Source organism: Carcharhinus amblyrhynchos, chromosome 12 (genome assembly GCF_965287045.1).
Source record: "Carcharhinus amblyrhynchos chromosome 12, sCarAmb.v2.hapA, whole genome shotgun sequence".
NCBI classification, from domain to species: domain Eukaryota; kingdom Metazoa; phylum Chordata; class Chondrichthyes; order Carcharhiniformes; family Carcharhinidae; genus Carcharhinus; species Carcharhinus amblyrhynchos.
This window is the reverse complement of record NC_137335.1, coordinates 41,864,483-41,885,496: the sequence shown is the minus strand read 5'-3', so window position 1 is coordinate 41,885,496 and position 21,014 is coordinate 41,864,483. Positions and strand designations below refer to the sequence as shown.

At 41.3% G+C, this 21,014-nt stretch overlaps 1 protein-coding gene across 1 annotated transcript in view; it reads right to left on the bottom strand.

Moving 5' to 3' along the window:
* Positions 1-21,014, bottom strand: part of LOC145350938 (uncharacterized) — an 84,595-nt gene that overhangs the window by 42,552 nt on the left and 21,029 nt on the right. Inside the window, exons 2-3 of the mRNA XM_080200438.1 lie at positions 20,519-20,575; positions 11,980-14,937 (exon numbers count right to left, since the gene is read on the bottom strand). Coding sequence (XP_080056564.1) covers positions 11,980-14,937; positions 20,519-20,575 — 3,015 coding nt within the window. The remainder of the gene's footprint in view (positions 1-11,979; positions 14,938-20,518; positions 20,576-21,014) is intronic.

Sequence of the window (21,014 nt, the reverse complement as noted above, 5' to 3'; positions counted from 1 at the left end):
TAGGAAGGGAAAAAAGGAGTAATGTTCCAAAGGCTACCCCAGGGGTAGTCTCTCAAGATATCAGGGGTAAGGTGCCAACTGACGTGGAAAGGGCACGAGGGGAAGACTGGAATGCCAGAGGGAAGGAAGGGGGCTGGATGTGAGATAGTAGTGGGGGATGGGAGGGTTAGAGGAATTGATAGGCAGTTCTGTGGGCAAAAGCTGGACTCCAGGATGGTAGTCTGCCTCCCTGGAGCAGGGGTACAGGATGTGTCGGAGAGGGTAGAGGGAATCTTGAAGGGCCAAGGGACCCAGGCAGATGTAATTATACACGTAGGTGAGAAGGACATAGGAAGGAAGAGTAGGGGGGAAATACGTAGGCAGTTCAGGGACTTAGGAGCCTGGCTGAAGTGCAGGGCCTCCAGGGTGGCAATCTCTGGGCTGCTGCCAGTGATGTGGGTATGCCGGCATTGGACTGGCGTACAGTAAAAAGTCTGACAACACCAGGTTTTAGTCCAACCAATTTATTTGATAATAGACTCACAAGCTTTCGGGGTTAGTCCCTTCATCAGGTGAATGGAGAGTTCTGGCCTCAGACAGAGCATATAAAGCACAGACAGTTTAGAGATTACTGATTAGAATGCAAATCCTTACACCTAACCTGCTGTTCAAGACCTGAAGTGGCTGACAATGTGTGTGGAAGGAGCACTGATCACAGGTTAAAGAGATGTGTATTGTCTCCAGACAGTCCAGTAAGTGACACATTGTCAGCCACTTCAGGTCTTGAACAGCAGGTTAGGTGTAAGGATTCGCATTCTAATCAGTAATCTCTAAACTGTCTGTGCTTTATATGCTCTGTCTGAGGCCAGAACTCTCCATTCACCTGACGAAGGGACTAACCCCGAAAGCTTGTGAGTATTATCAAATAAAATCGGTTGGACTAAAACCTGGTGTTGTCAGACTTTTCACTGCTGCCAGTGCCCAGTAATAGCAGGGATAAAAATAATGAGATCCTGCAGCTGAATGCGTGGCTGAGGGATTGGCGCAGGACAGAGGGTTTTAGTTTTGTAGACCATTGGGAAGTCTTTGCAAAGGAAGGGCACTTGTATAAGAGGGATAGGGAACATTTAAATGGGAAGGGTACACACATTTTAGCTGGGAGGTTAGCTGGAGTGTTTTGGCAGGGTTTAAACTAATATGGAGGGGTGGTGGGGAGGAGAGAGACAGCTCAGGCACTGGGAGTGGGAGAGAGTTGGGTGACAGGGTAAGTCTAGATGATAGGAAAATCTCCCAGGAGGAGGAGGATCCGAGTGGGCCTGAGGGTCTTCAGTGCGCTTATTTTAATGCGAGGAATGTGACGGGTAAGACGGATGAACTTAGGGTCTTGATGTTCGCAAGGAATTTAGATGTGGCAGTGACAGAGAAATGGTTAAAGGAGGGGCAGGACTGGCAGCTGAATATTCCAGGGTATAAGTGTTTTGGGTGTGATAGGGGAGGGTTGAAAAGAGGGGGGGAGTGGCATTCTTAGTTAGGGAGCAGATCACAGCGGTGCAGAGGGAGGATAACACGAGGGGATTGGGAATTTAGTCTCTGTGGCTGGAGTTGAGGAATAGGAAGAGGGCCATTACTATGGTAGGAATGTACTGTAGGCCACCCGACAGCCCACGAGCAGTGGAAGAGGGTATATGTAGGGACATTTTGGATAAATGTAGAAGAACAGGGTTGTTGTAGTGGGAGATTTTAATCTCCTTGGGGTGGATTGGAAGGTGCCTAGAGCTGGGGTGGGGGGCGGGATTCGTAATATGTGTATTGGAAGGATCCTTGCAACAGTATGTAGATAGCCCGACTAGAGAGGGGGCTATACTGGATTTAGTTCTGCGCATTGAGCCGGGTCAGGTGGTTGAGGTTGCAGTAGGCAAACACGTGGCTAATAGTGACCACAACTCCGTCTACTTTAGGATACGGATGGAAAAAGATGAGAGCTGTCATAAGGGGAGGGTGCTAAATTGGGGGAAGGCTAGATACAGCCAGATTAGGCAGGAGCTTAGAGGTACAGACTGGGATAGGCTGTTGGAAGGCAAGACCACGTTAGGCATGTGGGAATCTTTCAAGGGAAAACTGCAATGGGTGCAGGGAAGACATGTGCCGGTTAGGAGAAAGGATGGGAAACGTAGGATTAGAGAGCCGTGGATTACTAGAGATATAGAAGACCTGGTTAGGAAGAAGCAAGAGGCATATGTCAGATCGAAGCAGCTGGGAACAGAGACAGCGTTGGAGGAATACAGAGACAGTAGGAGGGATCTCAAAAGGGGAGTCAGGAGAGCAAAGAGGGGGCATGACATGGCTTTGGCAGATAGGATTAAGGAGAATCCAAAGGCGTTTTACTCCTATCTTAACAGCAAAAGGGTGGCTAGGGGTAAAATCGGTCCCCTCAGGGACAGACGAGGGGAATCGTGCTTAGAGGCAGAGGGAATGGGGGAGATCCTGAATGAATACTTTGCATCGGTATTCACGAAGAAGAGGGGCTTGATGTCTGGTACGGTCATCGAGGGAGCTGTAGACCAATGGAAAGATCTATCGATTACGAGGGAAGAAGTGTTAGGGCTTTTAGGTAGCACTAAAACCGATAAATCTCCAGGGCCCGATGGCATTTATCCTAGGCTGCTTAGGGAGGCGAGGGATGAGATTGCTAGGCCTCTGACGCAAATCTTTGTCTCTTCTTTGGACACAGGTGAGGTCCTAGAGGACTGGAGGACAGCGAACGTGTTACCATTGTTTAAAAAGGGTAGGAGGGATAGCCCAGGTTACTATAGGCCGGTGAGTTTAACGTCAGCGGTAAGCAAGTTGATGGAGAGGATTCTTAGGGATAGGATGTATAAGCACTTAGAGCGTTGTGATCTGATTAAGGATACGCAGCATGGCTTTGTAAAGGGGAAGTCTTGCCTTACAAATCTGGTAGAATTCTTAGATGACAAAAACGGTCGACGAAAGACAAGCCGTTGATGTCGTCTACATGGATTTCAGTAAGGTGTTTGACAAAGTCCCTCATGGTAGGTTGGTAGAGAAGATTAAAGCTCATGGGATACGTGGCCAGGTATCTAGATGGGTAGAGAACTGGCTTGCAAAGAGGAGTCAGAGAGTAGTAGTGGAGGGGTCCTTTTCTAGCTGGAGGTCTGTCACTAGTGGTGTGCCACAGGGCTCAGTACTGGGACCTCTTCTCTTTGTAGTATATATAAATGATTTGGAAGAGGGAGTAGGTGGTGTGATCAGCAAGTTTGCTGATGACACCAAGATGGCTGGATTGGCAGGTAGTGAGGAGCAGTGTCTGGCAAAACAACGGGATATTGATAGGCTGGTATATTGGGCAGATACATGGCAAATGGAGTTTAATCTGGATAAATGTGAGGTGACGCATTTTGGCCGGAATAATGTAGGGGGGAGTTATAGGATAAAGGGTAAGCCCGTAAGGAGTATAGAATCGCAATGAGACCTGGGGGTGCAAGTGCACAAGTCTTTGAAGGTGGCAGTGCAAGTGGAGAGTGTGGTGAAGAAAGCCTATGGTATGTTAGCCTTTATAGGAAGGGGTATAGAATATAAGAGCTGGAGTCTAATGTTGCAGTTGTACAGAACGTTGGTTAGGCCGCATTTAGAGTACTGCGTCCAGTTCTGGTCGCCTTACTACCAGAAGGGCGTGGAGGCTCTGGAGAGAGTGCAGAGGAGGTTTACCAGGATGTTGCCTGGTATGGAAGGACTGGGGTATGAGGAAAGATTGAATAAATTGGGGCTCTTTTCCCTTGAAAGACAGCGACTGAGGAGGGATCTAATAGAGGTATATAAAGATTATGAAGGGTATAGATAGAGTAAACAGAGATAAGCTATTTCCTATGATAGAGACACATAGGACTAGGGGCCATGGGCTTAAGGTGGTGGGGGGGGCGTATAACAGATATTAGAGGGAGGTTTTTCCACAGAGGGTAGTGGGGGTATGGAATGCTCTGCCAAGTAAGGTGGTGGAGGCAAACATGCTAGAGTCATTTAAGACTAACTTAGACAGGCACATGAGTGGGTTGGAGATGGGTGGATATAGGAGATTGTTTTAAATAAGGGTCATTAGCATTGGGGCGCCCCTGGTAAGATAAATGGATATGGTACAATAATAATTGTAAGGCAATAATAAGGCAAATTGTGCGGAGGGTGTGGAGAGTCTGCAGAAGGATCTAGATAGGCTGGGCGAATGGGCCAGGAAATGGCAAATGGAATTTAATGTTGGCAAGTGTGAGGTGGTCCACTTTGGTAGGAAGGACTATTACTTACGTGGCAAAAAACTGCAGCAAGTGACGGTGCAGAGAGATCTCGGGGTCCTTGTGCATGAGTCGCAAAAACCCAGCTTGCAGGTGCAGCAGGTGGTCAGGAAGGTGAATGGGATGCTGGCCTTCATAGCGAGGGGGATTGAATATAAAAATAGGGAGATCTTGCTGCAGCTGTATAGGGCATTGGTGAGGCCGCAGCTGGAGTACTGTGTGCAGTTTTGGACGCCGCACCTGCGCAAGGATATTTTGGCCTTGGAGGGAGTGCAGAGGAGGTTTACTAGGCTGATACCAGAGTTGAGGGGGTTGAGCTATGGGGAGAGGCTGAATAAACTAGGCTTGTACTCGTTAGAGTTTAGAAGAATGAGGGGAGATCTCATTGAGACGTATAACATGATGAATGGGATAGATAGGATAGAGGTGGAGAGACTCTTCCCGCTCAAAAAAGACAGTAGGACTAGGGGGCACAGCCTCAAGATAAAGGGGAGGCGGTTTAGAACAGAGTTGAGGAGGAACTTCTTCACTCAAAGGGTGGTGAATCTCTGGAATTCTCTGCCCATTGAAGTGGTGGAGGCTGCCTCGCTAAATATTTTTAAGAAGCTGGTTGATGGGTTCTTGATAACAGAGGGGATTAAGGGTTATGGGGAGAGGGCGGGAAGGTGGAACTGAGCCACGACAGATCAGCCATGATCTTATTGAATGGCGGGGCAGGCTCGAAGGGCTAGATGGCCTACTCCTGCTCCTATTTCTTATGTTCTTATAATTTTTTTTTCTTTTCATTCACAGGTTTTAAATTGGTCCGCCTTGTGTCCAACGAGGGGCATACACGTGATGGGTCGTACTTGGGCTGCTCTTGGTTGTTCGAGATTGGCCTATTGCTTCATGTCATTAGTGTATGCCTAAACTGGACCAGATACTGGGCAAGACGAGAGTTCAGTGACTATCACTGATTGCTGTGCAGGCACATGGATTTGGGCCAGTGTCTGTGGGAGTTTGCGCATTCTCCCCGTGCTTGCGTGGGTTTTCTCTGGGCGCTCCAGTTTCCTCCCACACCCCAAAGATGTGCTGTTAGGCTGACTGGCAGTAATAAATTGTCCCTAAATTAGTTTCCCTCAATGTGGATGGCCGTAAAACATTAGACAAGGGTCATGGGTGGTGTTGGGATGGCGGCGTGGGCTTGTTGGGCCAAAGGGCCTGTTTTTGTTCTTTGGACCATATACCGCTTCCCATCCTATTCATGTATCTGTCCAGATGCCACTTAAAACTCATTATCGTATTTGCTTCCACTATCTCCCTTGGCATCAAGTTCCAGGCATCCACCACCTTCTGTGTAAAAAAAAACTGCCTCATATTTCTCCTTTAAACCTTGCCCATCGCACCTTAAACCTATGCGCCCCCGTAATTGATTTTTCCACCCTGGGAAAAAGCTTCTGACTATCCATTTTGTCCATGGACCTCAATCTTGTAGATTTTTATCAGGTCATCCCTTAACTGCCGTCGTTCCGGTGAGAACAAAGTTTTTCCACCTCTCCTCCTAGTAAATCTTTTCTATATCCTCTCCAAAGCCTCCAAATCCTTCTGGTAGTATGAATTGAACGCTATATTCCAAGTGCAGCCTAACTAAGGTTCTATAAAACTGTAACATGACTTCCCAATGTTTAAACTCAATGCCCCAGCCGATGAAGGCAAGCATGCCATATGCCTTCTTGACTACCTTCTCCACCTGCGTTGCCACTTTGTGACTTGTACACCCAGATTCCTCTGCCTATTAATACTCTTAAGGGTTCTGCCATTTACTGTATATCTTCAGTTCATCAGGTAGACAAGAAAAAACGGGGGGGGGGGGGGGGGGGGGGGGGGGGCGCTGCTGGTGGGACAATAAACCACTGTCTCTTGACAGAGGATTCTTGTCCTACTCACCTGCCCATTCTTTATTTTCAGAAAGCAATCCAATTCCCTTTTTCAGATCCTTAACTGAATCTGCCTCCACCTCACCATCACACAAAGTTCGCTCCAAATTCCAGCCACCTTCTGGTTGGGCTTTTACTCCTTTTGCCAATTATTTTGCATCAGTGAAGACTATAGCCCCCTCTCTTTTTTTTGCAAAGTGCAATGTTTACAGCCCTCAGGAACTATTCCCATATCCAAAGATTGAATGACTGTAGCCACAGCCTTAAATCATTTTCATCCTTATTTTCCTCAGCAGCCTAGTCCACCTGGACCATGTGACTTTTCTACTTTGACTGCTGCCAATTTTATCACCTCTATCACCCCCACACCACCACTGACGGTATAATGTTAAATACACATTTGCCCCATGTCTCTAGGTTCCAGCGCCACCCTTTTCTTTCACATCCTTTTACTCTATAGGATGCAATTGTTCAAGTCTTCCCATGCACTCTTTGTCCCTCTAATTCTTTTTAGAGTTCTATTTTCAAAATAGACATTTATCACAACCCTCTTTTTTACTGTTTCATTTTAAATGCAGTATCTTCAGTCATGCAGAAGAGCTCCAGCTTTGGATGCCCAGATTGTATTCAGCCCATACCCAAAAACTCTCCTTCAAAAGATTTACCATTGCCTATTTGCACACCAAGCTGCTTCCAATCCTTCTGGACATGGTTATCTTTGATTGTCCCTAGTTCTGTTAAGAAAATTTCTAGAAAATAAGATAGTCTGATCACTGTTTTCCAAATGCTTGGCCCTCCAATGCTATCCCATGATTCTTACTGGAAATGGACTCTAGGAATATTACAAGCTCAAATGATTGCCTACATTAAGCTGTTCATGAATACTTTAGACAGGTATCACTGGGTAACAATCAATAGAACTGTGCTTCTATACAAGTGCACAACTGAAAAACATGCAATTTATTGGAAGGCAACAATGTTGTTTGAAAAAGTCATATGGCCAGAAAACACTACTTCAAATGAGGACAGGAGGATCATTTCAAGAGATCAAGAAACAGATGATTAAATCAGAAATACAAGTTACAGAATTTTTTTAACCAAATTGGAAAGGTGGATATAATTCCCACTGTAAATGGCAAAAATAGTTGCGAATCTTTGAAAAAATTAAGTTGCTAGGAGAAAATTACTCGTAGCAGGCCACAAAAATGGATGAAAAGTACCTGGCAGGAAGTGCAGAAGAGGCAGAGATTTTGAATGGATTCACTTGCGCAAAAGCATTTTGTATTTAAAGAAGATCATCAGCAAACGTAGATTCAGGTCATGCCTCAGTTCTGCACATTTTTCTGCATACTTTACACAAACAAAATTAAGACTGAATTCATTGCAGGTATATTTTTGATATAAACCAGAAAAATACTGGAAATACTCAGCAACAGCAGCATCTGTGGAGAGAGATGGATATTCAAAAGAAGAGAGCGTTAAAGTGAATAATAAAAGATGTTTATGGGGAAGCTTGCTAAGCATAAAGGAGAAGGGATGAGGTTACGATAGATTTAGATGAGGAAAAGCAGAGAGGAGGCCTGAATAGAGCGCAAACACCAGCATGGACTGATTAAAAAAGCCTTTTGGTCCTGTGTATATCTTAAATATTCATGATTAGTCCTGTAGCACGCCACGGCCATTCATAATCAGTCAACACTGCAAGATTCTGCTCGCCGAGATCTTGATCATCTTAAGAAATTGCCAGTGCGGTGTGAATAAAATGTCAAGAGACTAACAATAAGAAAACAGTTGAAAACTACAAATGGAGATTCCAAATGGAAAACACAAAATGTGACCCTCCCAATAAATCCAAATGCTCAGAACTAAAAAGATACATAGGAGCATTCACAGAGATAGGTTATTCAGCCCAACTCTGCACCACCATTCAATCAAATCATGATTGGTTTCTACCTCTTCTTCATTTACTGCCTTTGTACCATTTCCCTCACACCTGGGGAGGTGACAACCTAGTGGTGTTATTGCTACACTGTTAATCCAGAAACTTAGCTAATGTTCTGGGGACCTGGGTTCGAAACCCGCCACAGCAAACTGAATTTGAATTCAATGAGGAAAAAATACCTGCAATTAAGGATCTACTGATGACCTTGAAACCATTGTCAATTGTCAGAAAAATCCATCTGGTTCAATGTCTTTAGGGAAGGAAATTTGTCATCCTTACATGCGACTCCGGAACCACAGCAGTGTGGCTGACTCTCAACTGCTCTCATGCAGCTAGGGATGGGCAATAAATGCTGGCCAGCCAGTGACACCCATGTTCCATGAATGAATAAAAATACCTGTACATAATAGAAATCTGTTTGAAAGCTCTAATTACCTTAGCAGCTACAATATTTCTCCTTTTAGAAACAAAATAAGCACTTCCAATTTCACTACTGAATGGCTTGACTTTAATATGATCAAGCCAGATGAAGGTGTTCCCCACATTGACTCTATCAAACCACTTGAAGTACTTCAATCAGAATGCTCCCTCAATTGTGTATTTAAGGGAATAGTGCAGATTTTTTCACCTGCTTTTGTTATTCACTAGTCCCTGACATTCTGTTGAATCTACCATGGAGCCTCTTGATAGTCATTATTCAAGGCGCAGTGCCCAAAATTGAATGCAATGCTGCAGACAGAGCCTGGACAAGATGACAACTGAAACACAAGGTCCTCCCCTTCATATTCCAACTTCCTTGAAGCTTAAGATCAGCATTCCATTTGTATTCTTCAACTGAACTAGCTTTTAGTTATTTACTTGGGACTCCCAAATCTCTGCTTTTCTACAATCCTAGTTTTGCATCATTTAAAAAAAAATCTGCTCTAAAGTCATACACTGAACTCAGTTTGCTATAGTTTTGCCTACTGAATTAATCCATGTTCCTGTGCAACTTATAAGAACATAAGAAATAGGAGCAGGAGTAGGCCATCCAGCCCTTCGAGCCTGCCCCGCCATTCAATAAGATCATGGCTGATCTGTCGCTTCCTGCTCAAACCTCCACTAATTACTGTTCATGTGTCACCAGCAACTTGAACGTACCCTGTCCTATTCCTTCATCCAAGTTATTAATAAATCAAAGTTTGAAGCAGATCTGATTTAAATTTCGGCATTCTTGAATGCATAATTCTTCCCGTCACCAACTAAACAGTTGACAAAATTTCTCCTACAAGCACCTGGCACACTTTATCAGCTATCCAGTATTGGATGAACAAAGTGTGTTCTCGAATTAAGTACAAAGATGACCAGAATCCCACTCACCCAAGAGAAGAATGCAAAATTCTTACAAACATTTAATATGGCATTCTCTAGCCTTACTGCTTTACTTTGAAGGTGTGGCCAAAGCTTATTTATTCGTCCTTCAATTGATATCGATGTTTTCAGAAGCTAATTCAAACTTAATCATCTTGTTCAATCCATGCTGCAAAGAAAATAGTTCAGGCACTGGAGGAAAAAAGGCATGCATACCTAACAAGTTCCACCATTCATTTCAAACAAGCCTTTATTGTATAGGTTTGTATCCAATTAGTAATACATCTCAATTTGCTTGGTATATAATCTTCAATGTGGCTTCTCTCACCCTTACTAAACAACATGAAAGCTCTCCGAACCAATGCACTGCTTATTCATCAAGTCTGTGGCTGGCTCAAGTCATTTTGCATTATAATTCCCTACGTAGATCTTATGCAATTCTTAATTCCATTAGTTGAGAAGTGAACAAAAGCTTTTTTCCAGAACACTTAATAGTACAACTTCACTGCTGAACAAAATTACCAGCTGCAAGTGTTTGTCAGTGTCTCTCCACTCACCAGCGTTCAACAGTAGCAAGTAGGCCGTGCTCACTCAGCAGCATATCAGCCCAGAGTATCCTTAGCATAAGCTTGCATTTTCGTGACAGCCTGGGAAACAACATCCAGAAGGCCCAAAGATATACATTCCATGGTGCAGTTGAGCAATTTGAGACCTTTTAATCTAATGAATGCTTAGTGCTAGCCACACATTAGCACTACAATTTGAGCAGGAGGTAGAATGCTTCACCCTAATCTGCACTACCTTTGCATGCAATGAATTGTCCTATGCCTACTGCAGACTCCGTTCCATCCTGCAAGGCAAAACACTGAAAACTCCACAAACATAAAAGATTGGATGTAATACCTTGCATTTATATTGCAGCATTTATGTAACGCACCCCAAAGCACATGCGCAGAAGCATTACCAAATAAATATAACACTTACGTAAGGAGATAATAGGATGGATGGCCTTTCATGAATTTTAAAAGAAGAGGAATCTGAGGGAATGCCAGTGCTGTTCAAGCAGCTGAAAATATGACCACGATTATGGGATAGATTAAAATCAGGAATGCAAAAGGGGCCAGAATTGGAGGAGCAAAGATCTCATTTCAGGACCATATAGAGGTGGCAAGGGGCGAGACCTTGGAGGAACATGAAAACAAGGCCACAAATTTAGCAGCAGCATTTCCAGACCAGAAGAGCAATGGTTTGATCTGTCTAGAGGTGGCAACAGCAGGGCTGGGAGATTCAGGTAATGGCAGGACTGGGAGATGTTATCTTGGTGGTAAAGCGAATGCAGTCTGCAGCATATCTTAGAGTCAAGTAAGATACCAGATTGTGAAATGTCCAGTTCAGCCTCAAAGCAATTAGACGTACAGGGACAGTGGTTAAGGAACAGTGTGTGGCGGGTTCCAAACAACAGCTTCTCAATACTTATTTGCACTAGATGTCCAACAAATGGTGTGACAACTCAGACAACGGAGTGGTGAAGAGAACTGGTACTGACAGAGTTTGAAGTCAGGACATATGTGGAACCCGATGCTGCAGATTACAAATTGGAGGGGCACCAGAAAAATCTGAACACCAGAGCTAAGAACTAAGTTTGGGAACAGAAACTGAAGCTACTGCAGGTATATTCCTAGTCAAGATTGGAAAGTGAGGGAACTCCAACTTAGCTTGATAGGAAATGGAAAATCATACGATCAACCATGGCAAAATTGCAAATATGTTGTAAGGGATGGGGAGATATATTAATCAGAGTACCATTTATAGAGGATGTCATTTGTGACTTTGATAAGAGTCTTTTCAGTACTATAGAAAAGGCAAAAACTTGACTGGAGTGATCCAATCATGGAATTTTGTTATCTGATTCAAATACAATAGAAAATACAAGAGGAATCTTCCAGGGACAGATAGCCAGTTACTGAATACCTTTCTGGACAGAAGGGAATGCAGGAACACAAGTTTGATCTTTTTGAAAAAAAGATTTTGGATTGAGTGAACAGTTTTTCCACATGTCTAGCTCTCCAGTTATATATGATTTAGCAATTCAGAAAAGTAGACAAGACTTTTCCCACAATTTACAATTTGAGCCAAAATATTTTAAACCCAAACAATTTTGCAAAAGATGGTGTTACAAATTAGTGCAGCATTGAGTAATGTTACTTTAGATTACAATTTCAGATATCATTTGAAAATGCACTAAAGTATCAAAATTCATGGCATAAGCAAGCATTCATTAGTTTTATTCATGAGTTAGATTGAAGGATATGAACATTAGACTTTAAGAACGTGTGTAAAGACAAGGACAATTACATTTAGCAGTCATGCAGTTAAGGTTCTAAATGCTAACAGATGAGGTGAACATTGAACTTGCACAAATGTGATGGCACTATCTACCAGTGAAGGTGCATTTTGTGAAGTCGGGCAACAAATGAGCACATATCGTTACCTGATTGTGTGTCCAGCTTTACTGACATATCTGCTGTACCAGCATCAGCTGCATCTCTAGGTGTTTCAGTGCTCTCGGCAACAAGGGGCAGTTCTGGCAGAGTTTCAACAGAAACATTTTTTTTGCTCACGTCACCTTCTCCAACAGGGGAGGGCAATGTTACATCTGTCTCCTGCTGAGGCATGGATGCTGCTAGAGTTCCTTTTTCTCCCAACACTTCTGCTAGAGCAACACTGGTTTCCAAAATTTTTGAAACCACTTCTTTTGAAGCCTTTGTTACTTCTTCATTCATGGGAAAAGCAGCATCACTAGCCAACTCCTGTGGCTTTGTTTGTACTTCTGAATTCTCCAACTTTTTAGCTTCTATTTCATCAAATTTTTCTGAACTGTATGGAAATTTATCTTGCAATGATGAGGTAACAGCCCAAGTTATTGGCTGAGAAGTAGACAAACAAGTCTCTTCAGACAAAGCTTTTAAAGCAAGTCTGCTGTCAACAATTGAAAAATCTTCATTTGGCATTGATACTGTACTTGGTGTAGTGTCTCGAATCATAGAAGGAACAGAGATAGATTCTGTTGCAGGACATCTTTCACCCATTGTTGCACTAAGCAGTACTTCCTCAGAAGGTTCCTGATGACTTAAACCAATTTCTATTGCACCCTTCTCCATAACCTTTAAGGGGGCAGATAGATCATCATCAATTGCATTTTTATCCAGTGACGGGATTACAGTTTCATCTTGGAGTGAGAGAGGACCAGGTAAACATTGCTCAACATGTTTGTAATCAGCCAAAATCCCTTCAACAGATTTCATTCCAATTGTAGCAGCTCCTTGGGCTCTCAAAACAGGCTCAGATTTGCTAATGGCAACATCTTTGGTTCCATCTAAACTCTTCACTGTCATTGAACTATCAGATGATACATCATGTTTTGGAGAATGCAATATAGGGTGATTCTTTTCTTCCACAATGTTACCTGATAATAATTCCTGTTTAGTGGATTGGTCAACAGAATGATTAATATTTTCAGAAACATCACATTCTCTGTACCCAAACCGTATGCAGAAATCTTCACTTTTGTCTCCTGACTCTATAATAGAATCAACCAATGTGTGCTCTGATAAATTTCTCTCATCAGAAACCAGAACCTGCTCTGAAATAATTACAATATCTTCACTAACTCCCCGATTTCTAACAGTCTTTTGTTCCTCAACCAATTGTTGTGTTTTTGTTCCCTCTGGAATACTATTAGCAGCACTCTCTGAAAAGCCAAGTGGTTCTAGAAGAGCAATTTGTTCTTTACCAGCATATTGTGCATCAAATTTTATAGCACACTCAGGATCTGTAAGAATCATACCACACACTTTTTCTGTGCAAGTAGGTGCCTTTACAATATTATCTGTTAAATCTTGTACTTCTTCAGATTTGCCCAAAACACACTTTTTGGATGTGGATGTTAATGGTTCGAATAGATTAAGAGGTTCTTCAGCAGACCTTACTTCTGTATCAAATGCATCTTCGGTCCTTTCAAATCCTATTAATCCTTCAGGCTTGATTTCAGAAGTTCCTTGCAAACTGTTCCATGCAAAACTTTGTGCAGTTTGATCTGGAGTTATGGCTTCATTCAAATAGTCAGTTTTCACAATCTGGTCTGGTTCGATTGCAAAGCTACTGAGTAGTTGTGAATTCATTTCAGAAGCAGATGTCACATTTACTTTGGAATTAGATTTGTTTCCAGTAAATTCTGGTGTTGTAGGTTTTGTTTCTGGATCTTCAACCTTATTGATTACTTCTGAATTAACAGAAGTCAACTGTAAGGGAATTGAAGTTTCTTTGAATTCAGTCTTTCCTTTTACAACTGCATCATGTTCAGGAACCATTTCATTAGTGCTGAAGTAATCAGACTCTAACATGTTGTAAGAATCAAATGTGGCATAGGTCATGCAAGTTTGAGATTCACTTACAACAAGAGCTTGTGAAACAGCAAAATATGCTCCATCAGTTGGCAACAGTTTTTCATCTTGCTGAAGGGGCTGTTCCACAAAGTCCTCCAAGTCTGCATAACCTAGCTTTCCAGTAGACTTGGCTACAATTGGTTCCTCAGTTTCACATGGTGTCTTTGAAATTTCCTGGTCTTGAAATGTACCACAGTCTGATTTAGTGATGTCACAAATGGATCTGTCATCAATATCAGTAACAGCTGCCTGATTAATTGTTGGACCAGAAGATTTTAGCTCCTTTCTCTCCTTTATATCCACAATGTCCCCATAGCAAAAGTTAAGGCCACTGTCTGCCAGTTTTACAGAATGCTCATTAAAATTCATCTTTGCGTTCTGCATGAATTCTTTTTCCTCAACAATTCTTTCTAAGGGGGGCATACTCAACCCTGATGCACCAACATATTCACACGTTAATCCTAAATGTGCTTCCATTTCAGCTTCCCTGTCATTTGATAATTTAACTTTATCCACGCCCTTGACCTCACTAATTTTCAGTTCTCTCTTATCTGCATTTTGTTCTGGCATTGTTTCTTCAACCAGGGATGGTGACCCTGTAAGTTCACTTCCATTTGGCTCTACACACTGACCAATTTTGTATTGGAATGGACTTCCATCAACAGAATTTAGTCTGTCTAACTCTGATGATTCTATAAATGTTGGCTTCACGTATGCCTTTTCAGCAACAGCATGAGCTTTTTCTAAATGATCTGCTACTGGTTTGTCCATTGCATTTTCCATAAAACCAAAGGTTGTTTGTAAACCTGTGTTTATAGGAACTTCAGTCTGTTTAAGGTCACCACTGTGGACTGCTTTTGCAGACATTGTTAATTCAGTTACAGAATCAGAAGAAAAGGAGGGCATAGAGAAGACAGGAACAGGTTCAACATGCACAGGTGCAGCATCCTGTGGGCCCACAGGTTCGGCACTGGCTGGCTGATCTTTCAAGTTGACAGAAAAGTCTGTGATCATGAATGGAAAGGAAATGAGAAAAGTCAAGTTTTAGTTTTAACTGAATGCTATATTTTCACACACAAATACATCAATATATGCACATATTTAAAAGTAATTTTCATTGTTTAAACAGACTAAAAAGGACCACTCCAACATCCCTAAATGATGTAATTGTTATACCTAATGAATTCCTTTCAAACAGTAAAATAGCACACAATTTCTAATTCATTTCATCTTCATTTGAAATCAGCTGATGCATCAAAAATGACTCCTTCCATTTCTATGTCCCCATCAGCCTTTTAATAACACACCACACTGGATCTAAAATGCCCCAATATTTATTGGCAATCAAACTTGTTCTATTCAATTAGAACATTTTTAATGTGCTGTCTCTACATAATTAAGCATGTAATCTTCAATTCTCTTCACTTTTGCACACTTGATTCTTACTCAGATCCAACCATCACACACTTCCAGTATTCTAATTCATTAAAAGACTCAAGTTTCATTTCTGAATTCCAATGAAAGGCTTAGTGAATGGGCGAACTCAAGGAATCACAACTAAACTGGAAATTGACAAATTAGGGGGCAGATAACATTCTTTGTAAGCAGGTTCTAGTCCGTCATGGTTTGCTGCCTCCCTGATGCCAGGCTGAGGGTCATTGCAAATCAATTTGAAATGATATTGGAGGGGGACAGGTTAATCCAAATGTTGTGGTCGCGCGAGGGAGAAGAGTGAGAAGGGCTCAGATGTAAAAAGAATCAATTATGAGGGCTATAAGAAAGATAGGGAAAATGGTCAAGGGTGAGAACTAGCCTTAGTGATTGGAGGTTGAATCAATTCAATGTTGAAACTTCATGGGTGGAATTAAGAAAACAGAAAATAATGTAACATACATGAGTATAATATGGATTATAATTGCTTAGAAAGATGGAGATTAAGGGGGGGGATCTGATAGAGGTGTATAAAATAATGAAGGGTATAGATAGAGAAAACAGAGGCAGGCTTTTTCCTAGATCGGAGACAAATATCACGAGGGGCCACAAGCTTAGGGTGGGTGGGGTGGGAAAAGAGGTTAATTTGGATGCTAGGGGGAGGTTTTTCCACAGACGGTCGTGGGGGTATGGAATGCACTGCCAAGTAAGGTGGTGGAGGCAGGCATGCTGGGCTTAAGGTTTACTTAGACATGAGCAAAACAGGGATGGAGGGTTATAGAAGACTGTTTTAAACAAGGATCAGAGCCTCGGGATGTTCCTGGAAATCTAATGTTACATGTGTTGATGTTTTGTCTCTTTTACTCAGCAGGTGCGTTGGTCCACCTTGTTGTCTAACGAGGGGCATGCACACGGTGGGTCATGCATGGGCTGCTCTTGGATGTTTCAAGAGTGGCCTAGTACTTCGTGTCGTTTGTGTATGCTTAAAACTGGACCAGCAGATAGTCACTGAGCTGTTGTGGTGCCCATCACTGCTAGCTGTGCAGATACATGGATTTGGGCCAGCATCTGTGGGAGTTTGCGCATTCTCCGTGGTTGCGTGGGTTTCCTCCGGGTGCTCTGGTTTCCTCCCACACCCCAAAGATGTGCTCTTAGGCTGACTGGTGTAACAAATTGTCCCTAAATTATTCTCCCCTTAATCTGGTTTCCAATGGGGGTACCATAAGCATAGACATGGGTCAAGAGTGGAGGAGGAAAAACACGTTGTTAAGATGGCAGCGCAGGCCGAAGGGCCTGTTTCCTGTGCTGTGTTGTTCTTTGTTCTTTATAGAACCCTTTAGAATGTATAAATACAGAGATTAGACAAGCATGTAACAATGGCACAATGATTTTAACGGGGGTTTTGGGAGGGGGGGGGCGGCAGACGAGCATGTCAGGAAGATCCAGGCTTTTCTCAAAATACAGTAATGTTTTCTGCAACAATACATCTTAGAATCAAGGATGAGGCCATATTAGATTTAACAAATAAGCAATTAACCACATTTAGTTCAAATATGTATCTGATAGTGATCATATGATTTAGATCCGTGTAATGTTTGTAAAGGAAAGGAGAAACACAAAACAGCTAAAATTCCAGATTCAGGCAATGTTGACTTCAATGGGACAATACAAAACTGCCCACAGTGAAATGGGTAAAGCAACCAAAAAATAAAGAATGAGATTCAAAACTGGTTTATACCCATAAACGGCAAAAATATTACTTGCGGAAAAAGGCCATGCAGTACTGAAGCAGTAAGTGAATATAAAGCAAAGAAAATACACATTCACGAAAGGATTGAGAACAAGAGCAATTGGCAGAAGTGAATGAGGAAAAGCTTGCTCATGTAGCAAATGATTAGTCTGGATTGCACTACCCAAAAGTGTGATGCATTCAAAAAGGGAATTAGACAGTTATCAGAAAAGAACATTCAGAGTTACTGGGAGAAGGCAGGGAATGGTACAAAGTGAATTGCTCATTCAGCTAGCCAGTGCAGACAATGGTCCAAGTGACCTCCTGCACTGTAACAATTCTAGGAGTCATACAAAATTTGACAAAAAAAAGCAGATCCTGACAAATGGGAAAGAAACAATACAGCATGTCAAAATAGACAGTTACAAAAAGGTTTATGAACAGAAGCTTGCAATCAACAAAAACATATTTTACAATGTATACTGGGCAAAGGGGTTATCAAAGCAACTTGAGCCCTTTGAAAAAAAATGGTGATGCTGTCAATGAAAATAAGGGAACTGCAGACATGTTAAATAACTGCCTTCAGTCAGCTTTCACAGTTGAGAAGAAACCAGATAGACAAGGAAAATATGATGGAATACTGGTAGGATGGTGCAATAGTAACACTACAGAGATGCGACACCACCCAGAGAAAGCAGGGCATTTAAATCAGCACTATCATAACGTGGTGCCCATATACACAGGGCAGGATGCAGTCTGACAACTTACCAATCTTGTTTTATTAGTGTCTCCCAGGTCTATAACCTTTACTAACAATATTAGAGAAATATCATCACTCCAACTTCCCCTTCACTATACTGACATGACATTTATTTCTATTCCTTCCTGAAATTCCCTATTCAATTGTGACATATTTATAAAACCTATGAAAATCCTAATCACGTGTTCAGACACATGGAGGACACTACACGCTCAAGATAATCAAGAACTGGGATAGGAATACATCTCAATGATTTGTATATTGAAATTGCAATTCAGAAGTTCTAGCAATCAATATTGCCATATTTTACAGCAGTGCACTACTTCAGAATTTAGATCCAAACATGATCTCTATCATTACCCATGTTATCAGCTAGTAACAGTATTCTTCTAGTCAAGATATGCATCAATATAAATTACCAAATTTAGCACGAATCATTTCCTTGCTTTGATACCAAATGGCATTTACCTGGCTCTGCAGCCTTTAGGATTAACAATTTTCAACAGCTTGCGAGATTGCCTAGGGGCTCTAATTTCTTTCATTCTTTTGCTCAAACTTGAAAGAATGAGGATATTCCACACTATGCCATCATGCAATGCCAAATATTGTGGAGCTGGTCAATTACCAGGGAGGATCTATGATTGCAGAGAACTTAAAATTAGAAGTGTCTCAAAGAAGCCTATAATTAGAGTGAATCTTCCCTGATTTTAAGTAAAGCATCAGTCATCTGATGTCAGAAAGGTACTTCCCCCAGAGCTGCAATGTCAACAGTTCTAAATGATTAAAACAAAGAAAAATAAAAGACATGTAATTCGCATGTTCTTAGCCACAAAATTCATTAAACAGCAAATCATTAGAATTTAGGAACTTAAATGCCATAAAACAGCAATATTGAAGCAACTGTGTAGAGCTTCATGAAAATACTTGACTACAAGCAAATCAGGGACATTATATTTGGCCTTGAGATTTTTTAAATTAAACATTGACAAAAGAGAATTAAATTTAAGATCTATATACACAACAGTTACCTATGAGCCCACTAAAAAAGTATGCCTGCAGACACCATGAAAAAGTTAATGTCCAATTTAAACTCCACTATATCTGCTCTCTCCATAGTCAAGTATTTTGAGTTTGAATAATTCAAATAAGCAAAGAATAGCCTCCCACTTGAAGCAGAACCAGAGGGAGAAAATCATTGAAAAATAAAGGACAAGGATGTTCCCTTGATGTATGGAAGCTGAACAAAAAGGAAAATCCAGTTCTAAACACTCAACATTTCGCACAGCAATACTGTGAATTTAACCACCAAAAGCTCAATTTATTTTAAATGTGGAAACCTAATTGATGAACACCGACTTTAAGAAATTGAGCTAGATGCTGTTATATGACAACTTAACACGTCAACATTCCTTAGCTCAGTTTCGCTGACAGTTATCTCCACTGTTGCTAAATCATATCTCCGCATCAATATGGACCAACTAAGTACGGGATTCCAAATGTTCAGGCTGACCAAATCTCAAATCTTTTACAACAAAATTCTCTGTTCACTAGCTTCAAACTACTTAAAATTTCCCATCTTTCATTCCAAAATAAGATTCAGGAAGCAGAAGTCCCCAACCTTCAAACATCATTAACATTGATCATGATCGATCAATACCATGATCTGTATCTGAAGTTTGCGTCCTCTTTCTAGCTGTGTTTTCTCCCCAGAAATAAGGCAAACGCAAGACAGCATTATAATTCATACCCAAACTGAAAAGCAGTTTATTTGGGACATCTCTGGTAATTTACCAAATGCTGAGAGTAAAATATTTTAAAGATTAAAAACTTTTATACATTAACTAGGTTGGGCACAGATTTCATTCATAGAACAAGCGATCATTAAGGTATGACAGAGTGGTCCTTGAACACAGACAGTCGCACAACGTGAATTATTCGTTCTTCTGGATCTAAGAAAGGGTGGAGTGATGCAGTGTAACTGTTGAATTTGGTCAAATAAAATGTAAGTGATAAAGAGGAAGCGGTATTTTAGTAAATAATGAATAAGGTAAAGACTAAAATAGAAAGATTAAAAGTATGTTTATAGAAAACAGTATACTTTCATATAAACCAATTAGCAGTTAATGCAAAAAAGGTACAAGTTTTAAGTATAGAGTATGACTTTAGGCTACTGTATATTTAAACCATTATATCTTTGCTCCCATCTCTCCATTCATCCCGTTGAGAATGTTGACTCCCTCAAAAGGGCAGCATTCATTTTCCAGCATCATGGAGGACATCACAATTTGCCTTTTCATACAAATGTACTTCAATTAGGAATTAGCAGGTGCTCAGGAAAATATCCCATTCATTTGCCCTCTTGAAACATCTCAGTTACCCCTGTTGAGGTCACCAACCCCAGCATAAACACTGGATGAAACCCAATTTATATAGCTTAACAAATTTTACTTCTGAGCCATCAAAACTTCACAATTTATCTGCTTTAAAAGTCACACTCTGTACTACTGCAAGACTTCAATGCAAAAAGACAAGAAGCTAGCACATCAGCAGGTAATTAAGCCCATAAAAAAGTGACCAGCATTAATCAAAAGTAAATTTTTTTTTAAGCAGTTGACTAGAGTCATAAGATGCAGATAAGAACAAAAGGAAAGCTGAAGGGACTTGCCTGCAGAAGATTGCATCACACATTCAGGTGCAACGGAAGAAGAAAGAAAGGATTCGTCTGAAAAACAAACACGACAGGACCTCAGCAGGGGCAAGCAACAGAACTAAATGATATCAGATGGCCCAAGCATAAAGTCTCTCAAATCTAGTGAATTAAAAAAATTCCAAGCAACATTTGGATCTTAAATTTCAAAATAAGGGTGCCCCATATTTTTGTTGTCTGAATACCAGTGACCATCAATCTCAACAAGATATTGCTCACAGGGAAGGGCAAATATCTACAATCATTCACAAATTAACTCAAATACATGTTCTGAAATGCAAAAATAACAATGTTGAAGTTGGATTTATTTGCTAAGGAGATCATTTTTTCCTGCTCAACTTGAAATAAGCTTCTATTGAAAAGTGTGCACTCAGAGATACAAGACTTGGTCATGAAGCATTTCATCAAAAGGTCTTGTGACACTCACTACAACAGTGAAACAATGAGCAAATAG